General features: G+C 26.9%; 3 protein-coding genes across 7 annotated transcripts; 1 reads left to right on the top strand and 2 right to left on the bottom strand.

Moving 5' to 3' along the window:
• Positions 1 to 1,169: 1,169 nt before the first annotated feature.
• Positions 1,170 to 6,336, bottom strand: LOC129612583 (sister chromatid cohesion protein PDS5 homolog B-B). Of its 3 annotated transcripts, none has more exons than XM_055526256.1 (14): positions 6,099 to 6,336; positions 5,753 to 5,849; positions 5,317 to 5,702; positions 5,047 to 5,254; positions 4,809 to 4,977; positions 4,007 to 4,745; positions 3,675 to 3,938; positions 3,524 to 3,617; positions 2,679 to 3,470; positions 2,484 to 2,620; positions 2,348 to 2,424; positions 2,017 to 2,279; positions 1,624 to 1,944; positions 1,170 to 1,564 (listed from the first exon to the last, which is right to left on the bottom strand). In XM_055526256.1, the coding sequence occupies exons 2-14, from the start codon at positions 5,831 to 5,833 to the stop codon at positions 1,481 to 1,483; spliced, it is 3,615 nt and encodes a 1,204-aa protein (XP_055382231.1). In that variant the 5' UTR covers positions 5,834 to 5,849; positions 6,099 to 6,336; the 3' UTR covers positions 1,170 to 1,480. The 3 variants fall into 3 exon arrangements, with proteins under 3 accessions (XP_055382231.1, XP_055382232.1, XP_055382233.1); XM_055526257.1 differs by having other exon boundaries at positions 6,118 to 6,336; XM_055526258.1 differs by lacking the exon at positions 6,099 to 6,336 and adding an exon at positions 5,952 to 5,973.
• Positions 6,337 to 8,419: 2,083 nt separating this feature from the next.
• On the bottom strand, positions 8,420 to 10,532 carry LOC129612615 (uncharacterized). 2 transcript variants are annotated; one of them, XM_055526308.1, is made up of 6 exons: positions 10,251 to 10,532; positions 10,060 to 10,169; positions 9,899 to 9,968; positions 9,650 to 9,812; positions 9,106 to 9,583; positions 8,420 to 9,042 (listed from the first exon to the last, which is right to left on the bottom strand). In XM_055526308.1, the coding sequence occupies exons 1-6, from the start codon at positions 10,274 to 10,276 to the stop codon at positions 8,858 to 8,860; spliced, it is 1,032 nt and encodes a 343-aa protein (XP_055382283.1). In that variant the 5' UTR covers positions 10,277 to 10,532; the 3' UTR covers positions 8,420 to 8,857. The 2 variants fall into 2 exon arrangements, with proteins under 2 accessions (XP_055382283.1, XP_055382282.1); XM_055526307.1 differs by having other exon boundaries at positions 8,422 to 9,042; positions 9,899 to 9,998; positions 10,251 to 10,531.
• Positions 10,533 to 12,674: 2,142 nt separating this feature from the next.
• Positions 12,675 to 14,669, top strand: LOC129612585 (bleomycin hydrolase). 2 transcript variants are annotated; one of them, XM_055526262.1, is made up of 2 exons: positions 12,675 to 12,725; positions 12,792 to 14,669. In XM_055526262.1, the coding sequence occupies exons 1-2, from the start codon at positions 12,685 to 12,687 to the stop codon at positions 14,218 to 14,220; spliced, it is 1,470 nt and encodes a 489-aa protein (XP_055382237.1). In that variant the 5' UTR covers positions 12,675 to 12,684; the 3' UTR covers positions 14,221 to 14,669. The 2 variants fall into 2 exon arrangements, with proteins under 2 accessions (XP_055382237.1, XP_055382236.1); XM_055526261.1 differs by having other exon boundaries at positions 12,684 to 12,725; positions 12,789 to 14,669.
• The last annotated feature ends 27 nt before the right edge of the window (positions 14,670 to 14,696 follow it).

The raw sequence follows: 14,696 nt of genomic DNA, 5'->3' as shown, positions 1-14,696 counted from the left end.
TTGAATATTTCAGTGTTAACAACGTCGCAAACACATCATCAATTTTTTTTGTTGATATTTTACAATAAGATACAAAGTTCTGATGCGTCGTGGATGCAATTCCGAAGATACCCATATTTAAAAGCTGAAAATTTTAGTACAGATATTCAGAGATTTCATTAATTCGAAATAAAATAATTCTCCTTTTTTATTATAATAAAATATTTTGATTCACTCCCCCCGTTATAGTAAACTTCTCATTTTATAAATATTTTTTTTTAACTAAATTTAATTGACCTTCAAGTTTTTTTTTTAAACACATACATAATTTTTTGTAAATTGTAATAGACTTTATTTTCTCCTTTTTTTTCTTTATTGAACAAAATCTCGAGAAAGATTTGTAGTTGTATGTACTTTATTTTTTCTTGAATTTTTAATTGTTTTCTTCAATCTTAAAGTTTATCATTTTAGAAACTTAAAAAGTTAACTTATTAATAATATTTTTTTTTGAAATTATTATTAAATTTATTTTTTTTCATTCTTAAGTTTTATATATTTTTTTTTGTTTTATAAACTTACCTCTTACATAGTAGAATGTTATTTTTTATATAATAGAACAATATAAATTATTTTATTTTATTATGTTTTTTGTTATATGCAATCATATCGAGCGGTTATTCTATTTTTAACAACTATGATGGCTCCACTAAATATTTTTTTTATCGCAAAAATAGTTTCTTTTTGATTGATAACTATTATTTATATTATTTTTAATTATGTAATAATAATGAAATATTCATAATTTATATAATTATATATTTTTATGATTTCTTTAATAAGTAAATTATATTCCTAAAATATAACAATTTTTAAATATATTTTTCGGAATCAAAGCCCAAATTTTAGCCAGATCATAGTTTGATTGAAAATTAATTATTTATGAATTAGTATTTATAATTAATAATAATAAAATATTTTTTGTTGTATGTTACATTGCTGTTGACAAATTTTGAGAATGGTTATCTTATCGTTTTTTGATTTTGAAGTAACATTTATACATAAATCATATATGAGCATAATTAAAAATACATAAAATATAATATGAAAAAGTATTTAAATACAAATTTTTAGTTTTTCTATAAAATGTTGTAATTTTTTTTTTTTTGGTTACTTTTGTTCCTTTGTTTACACATTAGCAATAGTTTCATTTAATTGTTTTTATAAATACACACATTTGCATAAACTTTTCTTAAACATTAATAAAAATAAAATGTTAAATAAAATTTTCAACCTTTTTTATATATTTATATGTTAGGAGTACTTAAAAAAGATTGACTCTAATATACATGAAGAAAAGAAAACTGTAATATGTAATGTATTATCATCTAGAAAAAATTGAAACTTTTTTTTATTAAAAACTAACTTAACACTTATAAAAAATAAGAACAAAATAAAATTAGTTTTTAAATTAACATAATTGTAACCAAGCAAATTGTTTTTGCTAATCACCGAGAATAGTTGATGTCGGACTACTTCTCCGTTTAGCAGGTGGTTCATCTAATAATTCGTCCATGCTCTCATCCTCCTATAAAAAGTGAATTTTTGTTTTTTTTTTTAATAAATACGTATTTTACGTTATCTTACTGAATCATCTTTGTGATCAATACTATTTCTATCTGAAAATCTTATTAAACTTTTCTTTTTATTATTGTTAATGTTATTATTTGAAGTAGCTGATGCAGAATTTAAAGTTGCTAATGCCGCTGAAGTTGATGTTGGTGGTTTTTTATTTACCATAGTGTATACATCGATAGGTATATAGATTCGGTTATTTACGAAATCATCACCTTGTGATTTGAAGTACATTGTGGGTATTCTTGCATCTGCTGAAAATTCTCTAGTGCCAAAATTTGTTGACTTATTATTTATAATGTGAATAGCGACGTCACATATGGCCCACATTTTCTAAAAAAAAAAAAACAAAATACAAAATTTTGTATTTTGATGATTCATAATTGTTTTTTGTTCAAATCTTACAAAGTTGTAACTGTCATCTTCAGGTTTATAAGCATCTTTGTGGTGTTTTATCCTATCTAAAATATTTCTATAAAATCCTGCGCAATAGAACTCTTTATTTGAAATTAGGGGTTCTAGAATAAACCAAAGGCATTTTTCAATTGCTTTTAATTGTGCACGATCTTCATAGTCGGTGTAATTTGGATCATGTGTTAACACGGGAACGGCGAATACGAGCATATAATCAGGCAAAATATGAGGTAAACTACTCATGGCGCGTTCAACTAAAAATTGCGCATGAATCAAGTTATTCAAATTTTTGAAATTAGATAAAAAAAATAAATGTTTATACCTGAAGCAAAAGATTTCACGTATTCTCTCCTTCTATTTACATCAGCTTCTATGTAGCCTTTCATTAAATTTGATAATCTGTACATAATTTTTCAGGGTTTGAAAAGGAAAAGAAATAAAGTGTAAAAGTATAGTACCTTTTTTCAGTTTCTCTTCCACCAAGTGCATAATATCCCATAAAATCTAAAGGTAAACACTTGTTTGGTAAACCTTTACTTAAACCTTTGTGCAGTTTTTTGGCAAATATTTCTCTAACTTCAGGAACTGGGTCAATCTAATAAATATACAAATTTAACATAAAAAATTGCATTTATAAGAAAACATTTAAGTACCATTAATCTAGATAAATTATAAAATTGTTCGGCAGTAAATTGATCTCCAACTCCTTTTTGTTCGCATACTTTTAACATTGCTTTTCCAGCTGTTAATCTTAGCCAGGACATTTCAGCCGCTGTTAATCTACCTTGTTCTAACAAATCACCATTTTGTTTAATAAAAGCGTTTAACATACGGAATGTCTTTTGAGCTGATGGAACATCATTTTTCAATCCAAGCAGCCATCTTGCCATAGTTTTCAATGCTTCAACTTTACAATGAGTTTCTTCGGGTAGTTCAGATTCTTCACACCATTCTCCACTAGGTATGTTTTCTCGGTCATCGGATACATCTTGTATTAATAATTCTTTTACAATTTTACGAGCTATTATATTTTTGATTTGTGTTAAAAATTTTTGAGGCATGTTATAGGCTATGTGACCTAAGCAAACAATAGCTGTTCTGAAATTGGTATTTTCTGGCGTTAAAGTTTGTTTAAAAGAATCAACAATTTCAGGAAATATTTCATTAACAGTTTCTTCATCTGATTTTTGTGTATTAACATAAACACATCTAACAGCATGCTTAGCTTGCTTTGGTGTTCCTGATAAGGCAAATTCTTTACAAACCGGTACTAATTCCTCAAGTATGCTTGGGTGCGTTTCAATTAAGGGTTTAAATCTTCCCAAATGTGTAAAAGCTTTTAGAATATACGGTGCAGCATAATCAATTTCCAAACCTAGAAGGCTTACCATGTGTTTTAGTATCGATTCGTGAAGAAAATGCGCGGAAAAAATATACGAGAGAACCTATTAATAAATAAATCTTAATAATGAATAAAAATAAATAAGACTCTAAGTACCGTAAGAAGCTTAAGTCCACGTTCTCCGGCAGATTCAGATGGTATTCCTACTTCTTGTATAACCTCGCCACCTTTCATACATTCTTCTATCAATCTTTAAAAAAATTTAGTAAATATAATGAAAGTGATTTTTTTCTTGTGACATTCTTACTCTACTAACACCCCAATAGAATCTTTATCTACCATAACGGAAGCTATTCGCTCCAATAACATTTTTACTATATTGTAATACAAATTTGTCATAATGGGCTGTCCCATTTTTTTCAGTACAATTTGCATTGTGTCAGCACATTCTTTGCACGAAACATCTCTTCGCAGAATAGTTTCCATTCCTTTTAATAGTTCAGGGTCTTTTTTCATATGTGCACTAAATTTAGTTAAAAACTCTAACGATTTGATCGGGTCTGGTAACAGTCTGTAAGCACAAAAATGTATATTAAAGTATCAAAGGTTGGCATATAATTGCAAAATTTTTGTACATACTTTGAAATGGCTGCACATTTAACGTTCATTTCTTTGTGTAATTTCGGTGATTGTTCTTTAACGTTGTGCAATTTCACCCAATCTGCCACAGATTTTCGCATTTTCATTTGATTTTTCTGTAACTCTATAAAAGCTTTTGTCGCATTGTCATCTATTGTTCCTAATAATTTATACAGTTTTTTCATGCGATCCATAGGAGCCAATTGGTATGGCACCAAACTTGTAATGAGAAGACGTTCCACCAACAACCGATCTTCTATTCCTGTCATGTAATATCCATGTAATATTTTGTTTTTAATCCAATTAACTGCATGTTTTGTGTCTTCCGAAATATTAGTATCCGATAATAAATTCTTATAGATGAAGGCAAGTCCACACATTGCATCTTTACGTATTTTGAACTTTTTATCTAAAGTACGTTCTTTGACAATTTCTAATAAATCTTTCGATTCAGACACAATGTGATAATCCCTTTTTGCAGTTTCAACAATTGAAATAACAACTTCTTGCCTTACAATTTCATCTGAATCATGCTGACGAGCTTTCAAAGTTTCTATTATATCACGCCTTAGATTTGGATGATTCAAAAGAAAATGCATTGAGCTTTGGACGCATCTGATACGAATAGCTACAGCAATGTCGCAAAATCTTCCTACAAATTGTCGCCATAGTTGCCCGTGTCTTTTTGACAATGTAGAATTTTTTTCGGAAAACATACGTGCCAACAGCGATACTGCCTCTAAAATAATTAAGAAAAAAAAAATAATATGTTTCCAGTACAATATATAAGTAGTTTATTTACTTAGTCTTTCAGCTTCATCTGAAGATTTTAGTTTGCACTCTAGTTGAGGTAATACGAAGTAAAGGATTTTTGGACTAATAACATTTAACTCATATATTAAATCATATACTTTTGCAGTGATTTGTAGGTTTCGATCAACTTTGTCCAAAATGAAAACTTGATTAAAAAACTGAAAAAAATGTGTTCAAGTTAAGTTTTAAATTAACCCTAATTATAAATAGATCACACATTAACTTACAAGTTTGATGTAAGCTTCCAGCGTATCACTTGTTTTTATAATTAAGTCTTTTGCCAAATTATATGCATTTTTTTTTTGTCCCGTATTTGGGTCTATAATATTGATTAAAATAACATCAAGCAATTCAAATGATACGTTGTCAGATTCTGTTATTAATGGACTTAATATATCCAACATAAAAGTTTTTACTTTGCCACTATGTTCATCGCTAAAATAGAAAAAAATAGTAAAATTTTAAAATTATTTTAAAATAAAATTAATTTAACTCACTTTACTATTTTAAACATTAACTGAAAAAGTTTACAAAATATATCTTGGCAATCTTCTAATTCGAAACACATGTTAAATGATTTTACGTATGCTAAATTTTCCAATAAATAGAAATATCGTTTAAAGGCAGGATCTTTTGGATCCTTTAACCCGTTTAATTGTTTGATTAGAAATAAAAATATTTCCTTTATTTTTTCTTGATCTTTGTAAGGTGCTTCAGGTGCATAAACTCTTAAAACGTCAGCTATGCAACATGCTACTAATAACTGAACATCTTTAGAAGGATGTTGCAAAAAGTGTTCATCAACCAAATGTAATGCTAGAGGTATATATTGTTGATACAGTCCATCGTCTTGGCCCATAGCTTGCAATGTGTGTGTCAAAGTCTAAAAAATTAAAGTTATTTTGTCATATTTAAATTCTATTACACTAATACCTTCAGGCGTCGTATTAATTCATCAGCTCCTAAGTCTTCAACTAAAGGCTTGCAGCCTTGAGGATAAATTATATCACTCATTTTCGCAATCTTATTTCTGTAAATAAAGTAAAGTAATATATTTTAAAAACAAATAAAATTGTTTATATAAAACAAAAAAAATATTAAATTTGCATAAATAATTTTGACGTATATGTACATGAAGAGAAGCCATTATCCCGGCGATAAATAAAAACATATTTAGTTGCTTAAATTTTTTATATAAATTCGTTTATTGCATTTGGTCACATTTCAAATACGTAAAAATATTTTACTTTAAATAAAGTTTTTAAAAACTGAAACAAACCTGGCGGCTTCGTTCTTACTCTATTCTTCCCGCTGTATCTTGTCTAATCAGTGAGAGGTATTTGTAAATAGTTTCGCAATTCAGTAATACAATAGTTTTTTCAAATTGTTTTCATACAACAACGATTTCTTTTTTTCATTAAATTTAAAAAAGAAAAATAAATAATAATGCAAATATCCAAATGCACTAAACTACTAAAAATCAACTTTTATTTTCTAGCTTTGCAAATCGCCATACGAAAATTGTATCTAATCCAAATTTATGTCAATATGTTCATCAAAATAAACGGAAGATGCCACTAGTTTCTTTTGGATAAGGATATATTTTACTGATTTTTTAATTTAATTGTGAGGTTTTTTAACATCAGATGTCTCTACAACAAATATGTTTTAGTGTTGCGCAAATAGCAATCAAGAAAGAACAAAGTTTGGAAAGATAGTATAAAATATTTAAAAACCTCTTCATGAGACCCAAATCAAATTTTAACTTTTAAAGTTTTGTTAAATAAAACAAGAATGTAGATAAAACAAGAGCGTTAAAATAGATTTTGCTGCCAAATAAGATATGTAAATTCGATTGACGAAAATGCAGGATATCGTACACACAGAACGAGCGACTATAAAAGTTATTAATTTTCCAAGTCAGTGAAAAATTAAAAAATTATTTGCCGTTTTGCTTTTATTAATATGTTCAATATCTCAAATCGCTTGCTCAGATTACTGATGGCAAAATTTTCACTCATAAATTATAATATTGTTTTAAAGAATCTGTTCTAGTCGTTACATTTCAAATTTTCACTTATTTTAATGTCAAACCAAAATTTTTTTTAAATAAAGGTTGATAAGAAAAAAAGGAAAAGATTCTTCTATGGTCAGTCTATCAATGTAGCACGTCTATGATTTATAACAAAACTGTTTTTTTTTTTACAATAAAAATTTTCATATTTTTTAATATGCTTTCATTTATGGCTTGAATATGTTAAACGGATGTAATTTTTAGCGATTTTAGTAAATTTGTTGACGTTTTACTTCATGAGTTAATTTTTTTCAAGTTAAGAGTAAGAATGTTTTTGAAAATGCAGTTCTTATGGACAGAACTGCAAAGCTTTAAAAGCTCTGCATTTAATTTGTACATCAAGCGTTAAAAACTTTGCGATTCTAACCTTAAGAACTGCCCAACTTACTACTGCATTTGTACCTTTTTAGTTTAAAAAAACAAAACAGGAATAGTTCGCAAAGTTGATTGAACTAATGGAAGCAATGCAAAAGTACCTTGTGGTGGAATTAAAGCGGCTTCAATAAATATATACATATTAAGAAAATGTGAGCGAACTTTTGTGTGGAATTAAATGCTTTAGGATTTCCAATGGACCTTTTGAAAAGTGTACTGGAATAAATCGGCTCTCGATGAAAATATACGTGCTTTCATTTATTTCATAAACAAAAAACGTTAAAATATCAATTAAACTTTTAATTTCTTTTTCAATTTTCTGGAAACAGTTATTTATTATAACAAAATATTGTTCTACCGAATTTAATTGTTCGTAAACCATAATAACATTTTGGCAAATATTCGGGAACTATTAGCGTTTTAAAAAATTTTAAAATCATAAAGCTGTCAAAATATATGTATGTTCTTCTACGTTATGTCACTTTTTATTTTTCAAAAAATTTTTTCATAAACACTAATATTTTTTTAATTTAATGAAAAATACAATAAACAAAGTAAATTTCACACTTTTATAATCCAAAATCAAAATTTTTGCTTTTTTGTGTAATTAAAAAATTGATTTTGTGTTTGGTAAATATTTTGACATTAGACGTTTATTACTTTTTTTTATTAAAGTTTTTGAACTATTCAGTTTTTATTTGAGGTGAAATTTTTTTATCTTTATTTTTTGTATTGTATTGCAGTAATTTGTATTGTAATTAGTTTTTATGTTGTCAGTCTACTGTCAATGTTTAAAATTTTGAGTTCGTATCTACTGGCTGTTTGAAATTATTTTAACTGATATAATTTAATGTAATATTTGAAATAAAAATACAAAAATCGGGTTTGAAAAACTTTTATGATTTTTCTTATTTGCTAAAATAAAGTAAATTTAGTTTGAAAAAAAAACGATCTACTATTGTCATGTAACTTCTGTACAAAAAAATTTTAAATCTTGTTTAATTTGCAACATGCAACTATTAAAAAAAATGTTAAGACAATACTAAACTCTCTAATATTTTAATACTACTTGTTAAATATAAATTCAACTACAAATTTATTTATTGCTAAATTATATATGAACTAGGTAATATAAATATATATTTGGCATACATTTAATTAATCTTATTTTTGTTGCCTTAAAACAAGTTTTTTTTACATTGAAACTGGTGTATATTGAGACTTTTTTCATTAAGTTATTAATTGATTTCTAAAATAAAATATAGAAATCAACTTTACAAAATATCAACGATAAAAATTGATTTTATGCAGTAATAAAAGACAATATATAGAAGTTAACTTAAAATTAACGAACCCTATTTAGCATAAGGAACATATTTAACATTTAAAAATATTCTACCTTTCTAAAAAAAAAATACGTTTACAAATTTTTAATATAATTATTCAAACCTTACATTATAATGAGTCTTTTATATATTATATAAACATCATGAAGATATTAATTAACATCAGATTTTCCAGTTTGAGATATGTTAAAGATATGAGTTTCGTTGTAAAAAATGAAAAATTTTAATAAAAAAATTTCATATCTAAAGCTGAGGTATATATGAATTATTGTTGATATTTTTTCGTTTGCCCAATCTAATTGGACATCTCCAAATAACAATAAAAATAAGACATAAAATTGCAATTGTGGCGACCCACAATAGGTAAATTAACAAAGAAATAAATCTACTAAAATTCCAAAGAACTGTGTAGCGAAGAACATTATTATCTAAAACAAAGTTTTAAACAAATATTAAAAAAAAAATTTACCGAAATATATTTATAAAATTACCGAATATTGCAGATCCGTACCCAATTTTCATTTTACCCATTCTATATGAAGCTGTAGGTATCATTATTTCCAAATACTCATGGTCGTCTTTTAATTTTATTAAATCATATTCAAGAACCTTATTAGTATAAAGTTCTTGTGAACTTGAAGATGGGAATAAAAAAATGCGAGATTCATGCCAATGTGCTGAAAAAATAACGTGCGGATCTAAATCATTTAAAACATTCCTCATCAATGGCCCACCAGACATTAATAAAGGCATATGCGTTACACCAATTCTTATACGATCGTAATTATTCATAGGATCTGGGTTTGAAAAATCCATCAACATACGATTAATTTTAAAAAATCGCATTCTATTATCAAAATCAAATAAATCTTCATGCATAAATTCAATTTCAAATCGCCTTATATTTGAATTTGAAATATATTCTCCATTTTCGCCACCAATATCATTGTCACCTGGTACATGGATTCGCTATATATTGAAAATTATTTTTATACATAACATATACATAATTTAATTATAACGTTCTTCACTCACTCTAGGATTTATTTGTGTACTAAATGTAGTTTGGAAGCGATCGACATATATTTTAAAATGATAAGGTGAAGCTATATTTCCTTCGTCCAATAAATCTCCTAAAAAACATATAATATCAGGATTTGTAAATTTCACTGCCTTATCAAATGTTTTTTTTAAATATCTGAAAGTTAGAAATAAATTTATTACTATAATTAAGCTATTATCTATTATATAAAGACGATAAATAAAAATTTGTATATTACATACCTATCAGAATCCTTTCTAGCTAAGCTGCTATAGAATTTGTTCTCGTTTTCGAATCCTAAAAGTTGCGGATCTGCAACAAAAAGTATGCGTGTACAATTATCTAAAAAGTAAATAGAATTCAATGATTTGTGTATTTCCTTTGCTTTTTGGTAAGTACCTACCTGAATAACATTTTAGAGAATTCCACCATGCAGGTGTTATTGAATATATAAGACATTCATTGAAAAGTATAACAAATAACGTCGTCAGAAGGGCTCCTCTTTTTAACAACCTTAATTATAATTTTAATAAACATTTACTAAATTTATTTTTATTTCAAGATTTATATTTACATATATATGTATGTATGTACCTGTTTAAAATTCGAATAGAAACCATTTTTGCAAGTTTCTACATGTTTTCATATTGAGCAAATCATTTATTTCTTGGTGGGTATCAGTCAAATTTTTGTACATTAACATTTATTTAGTTGTATTATATGTAATACATATATTTTCGTTCAAGCAATGCTTTCTTAATTTTATGCATAAACTTTAAATGATTTTTAGATAAGTATAAATAGTGTGGTAAGGTTTCATAATTTAATTATAAAGCTTTGCAAAAAAGCATCACTTTTATTTACTTCTTATTTATTGTTGTTTCTTTAAAAACGCAAACTAAAAGAATTTAGTACAACTTAGAATAAACCATATTCCAATTTAATAAGCATTAAATGTGAAATACAAATTATTTATCTCTGTCACATATGTAACAGGCAATATGACATAAAAGTAGTCAAGCTGATATTTAAATATGCAGTAGATTCGATTTATTTGGATCAGATTTTTAAGAAATAGAATTAATAGGTTTGTCTGGTATAAAACTTAAAAAAAATTAAGGAAAAATTGAAAATACTTTGTAAGTGATAAACGTCAAATTTCAAAATATTTGTCAAATATAAACAAATAATCTTGATTTTGGATTACAAAACTGCAAAGCTTAGACAAAAAAAATTCTGAATCAATTTTGTTTATTTCATTTTTAATCAAAAAGTTTTCGAAAAATATTATTCTTAATGGAAAATTTTTTTTGAAAAATAAAACCTTTTGACATAACCAAGAAAAATCAGCTAAGTTTTTCAAAAAGTATTATCCCAGACATGCAAAAATTTTATAAAGTTTTTTCAACTTTATAAGTTTTTGGAAATTTACTACGTATTAATTTTTTATTCCATTTTCTTTACAGTTGATAATACGAGGATCACTATTTATATTTCGGGTCCTGGCAATACTAGTGCTGCCAGGTGCAATCTGACACTTCCATTGGAAAGTTTGACATTTTTTAGGACAACTTCACTCAGAACGTTTTGTCATTCGAGCGCGAATTGTTTTGTTTACAGTGACTTGAAAAATTCATCTCGGTCAAAAAATGGAATTGTCCCGTGAAAATTTTCGTGCGATGATTTTTTACGATTTTCGGCGCGGATTATCGAGACAAGAGTGTCTCATTTCCAATGATAAATGTTTGTTTTTTATTGGCTAGACCCGAAATATAAATAGTGACCCTCGTATCATAAAAAATTAATTTTTTTGACTTCAATTTGAAATTTTTAAAGCTGCCGTGTTTTAAAAGAAGTTTAATAGGAATTAGAATAAATCTCAGATAGGATATTATCTATTAGAAAGATATTTTGGCGTATGTTTTAAAAGTGAATGACATCTATGTCATTTAGATCAAAGTCGAATTAAGTTTTTTTAAATTTTTAAAAAATACTTTAATTTTTTTTGTTTTTTTCGATGCGCTACAATGGAAGCTAAAACTTAACCCATGTAACATTTTCCTCTATTACTTATAATTTTGCCAGTATAACGCGCTAACTTGTTTCAAAAACATAAGAAAAATGCACAGTTCATATATAAAGATTTCGAAGACTGGAGATTTCGCTGTGCTGTTTTAACATTTTGATTTTCGACACTTTGTAAAATTATTAAATGAAGGAATTGGGAGAGTTTATATTTTGTTTCTCATTATTTCTTTTTTTGGACGTTCTTATCAGCTGTAAATAAGATCAGTTTTAGCCCCCCAGCTTAAAAAAGAAAGCTTCCAATATTTTCTTTTTATTATTTATAAATTTTATTTATATGCAGAGTGTATGTAGTTAAAAAGGAAAAATTCTCAAAAAAATATTTTAATATTCGACTTGACTACATCGGTTGGCAACATTCCATACATATATATATACCAGTATCAAGACTATATAATGACTGGCAGATGACACTGACACCAATCCTCATGTGTCAAAAACATAACCGTTGTCTATGACATCGAGAAAAAAAATATTTTAGAACCTATTCACAATTGATGTTAATTTCATTCGATTAAAAGAAAGTTGTAGATCGGAAGTTGTAAATTATTGCCAATATTAATGATAAAAATAAATTATAGTAGAGAAGTTTTTCAATTTAATTTTTAGAGGAGAATTTTCATTTTCCTGACACCTTGTATAGAAGTTTAATTAGCAAATACGACTTCTATTTATAAGCTTTTTGAAGAATATTATAGTGTTGTAAATTAATTACATTGGTTATAATTAGATTTTTGTCAGTGAACTATAATTTGATTCCAATCTAATCTACGATAAAGTCTGGTAATTATTTACAAATCAAACTGAAATTATGATCAGATAAAAACTGTACTAGTATTGCACTAGTAACTAGCAGTAGTATTTATGTTTTAATTAATTTTCTTTATAATTTTGATTATTGTGAATAGCCGCATTGTCGCTTTCACTATTTAAGACGACGACAATGTGGAGAATGAAGTTAGCACTTTTTTGTAGATTTAAGAAGTACAGTTTTTTGTCAATTCATATTTGTCAATAATAATTAGGTTTTGGTTTTTTTGCTTTCAGTAGCAGCTCAAATTCAACATTTTTAAAAAATAATTTATTGGAGCAATACAAAAATTTAAATAAAACGAGAATGGTTTCAACAGTTATCACACCTGAAAAGTCGAAAGAATGGAGAGAAGCGTTTTACAGCGAGCCAAAAAATGTATTGGCACAGAATGTTTGTTCTAGATTTGATCCATTTGATGTATGTCTTTCTCGTAAAAATTTGCAATGCGTAAACCATGTTTTCCAATACAAAGTCGAAAATGAAGGGAAACCAATAACACATCAAAAGAGCAGTGGAAGGTGTTGGTTGTTTGCTGCTCTTAATTGTATTCGGATTCCATTCATGAAGAAATATAATTTAGATGAATTCGAATTCTCCCAGTCTTATTTGTTTTTTTGGGATAAAATAGAACGTTGTAATTACTTTTTAAATAACATTGCAAAAACGGCTTCAAAAGAAGAAGTCGAAGGACGTCTTCTGTCATTTTTATTAAATGACCCAACTTGCGATGGTGGCCAGTGGGATATGTTAGTAAATTTAATAACAAAACATGGATTGATGCCAAAGAATTGCTTTCCTGAAAGCTTTAGTAGTGAAGCAAGCTTGCGAATGAACCAAATATTGAAAAGTAAACTGCGGGAATATTCAAAAATTTTAAGAGACACATATGCTGAAACTAAAGATGATACAAAAATGCAGAATAAAATAATTGATATGATGGGGGAAATATATAAAGTGGTTGGTATTTGCTTAGGAATTCCATCAGAAACTTTCAAATGGCAATATTATGATAAAAGCAAAAATTATAATGTAATTGGTCCAATTACCCCATTAGAGTTTTACGAAAATTATGTTAAAACCATATTCAATGTTCAAGATAAAATATGTTTGGTAACTGATCCAAGACCAAGTAATCATTATGGACAAGCTTACACGGTGGAGTGTCTTGGTAACGTTGTCGGTGGAAGACCAGTTCTTTATAATAATCAGCCAGTTGAATTATTGATGGATTTGGTTACAGCAAGTTTGAAGAAAGGAGAACCAGTTTGGTTTGGATGTGAAGTTTCGAAAAGATTTGCAGCAAAACAGGGTATCGAAGACTTAATTATACATGATTTTAAACTAGCTTTTGATGTGGATATACAAATCGGGCTTGGCAAAGCCGATAGGTTGATATATGGTGAATCAGCTATGACGCATGCCATGGTTTTTACAGCAGTTTCTTTAGACGAAAATGGCAAGCCTGTTAAATTTCGTGTTGAAAACTCTTGGGGTGAAGAACGTGGGGAAAAAGGATACTTAGTAATGACGAATGAATGGTTTAAAGAATTTTTATTTGAAATTGTTGTTGATAAATCAATTGTTCCTGAAGAGGTATTAAAAGTTTTTGATATGGATCCTATTGTGCTTCCAGCATGGGATCCTATGGGAACGTTAGCTAAATAAATAATACCTCAATAATAACTGCTTTTTATACCAATTACAAAACGATACTTCAATATGCATGCCTTAAGCAATAAGCCGTGGTGAATAACCAAAGTTGCATCAAAATCAGAATTCAATAATAAAAAGAAACTTCCAAGATCTTTTTGGGTTAAGCATTTATTTAAATGAGTTATCTTTAACGTATTTTAAATTAAATAATTTTTGCGTTTTGTAATGTAGTTTATAATATTAGCAATTTCTTCTAATACGCTATAAAAATAGTTCAATTATATATAAATATATAAAATATGTAAGTATATAGTCACTTAAACAAAAGTGAAAGTTATATGGATACAATAAATATTTTATACTTTTCATACAATTTATATATATATATCCTGTATTTTAATATATATAGTAAATTGAATATTATTGTAATTAATCCAAAATAAAAGTAAAGTTTGAGTAAATTCATTTATTTCTGTGTTAAAGATTAA

Source organism: Condylostylus longicornis, unplaced genomic scaffold (genome assembly GCF_029603195.1).
Source record: "Condylostylus longicornis isolate FDR11 unplaced genomic scaffold, ASM2960319v2 ptg000075l, whole genome shotgun sequence".
Lineage (NCBI taxonomy): Eukaryota > Metazoa > Arthropoda > Insecta > Diptera > Dolichopodidae > Condylostylus > Condylostylus longicornis.
Note: the sequence above shows the minus strand (reverse complement) of the source record. Positions and strands in the feature narration are given on the sequence as shown.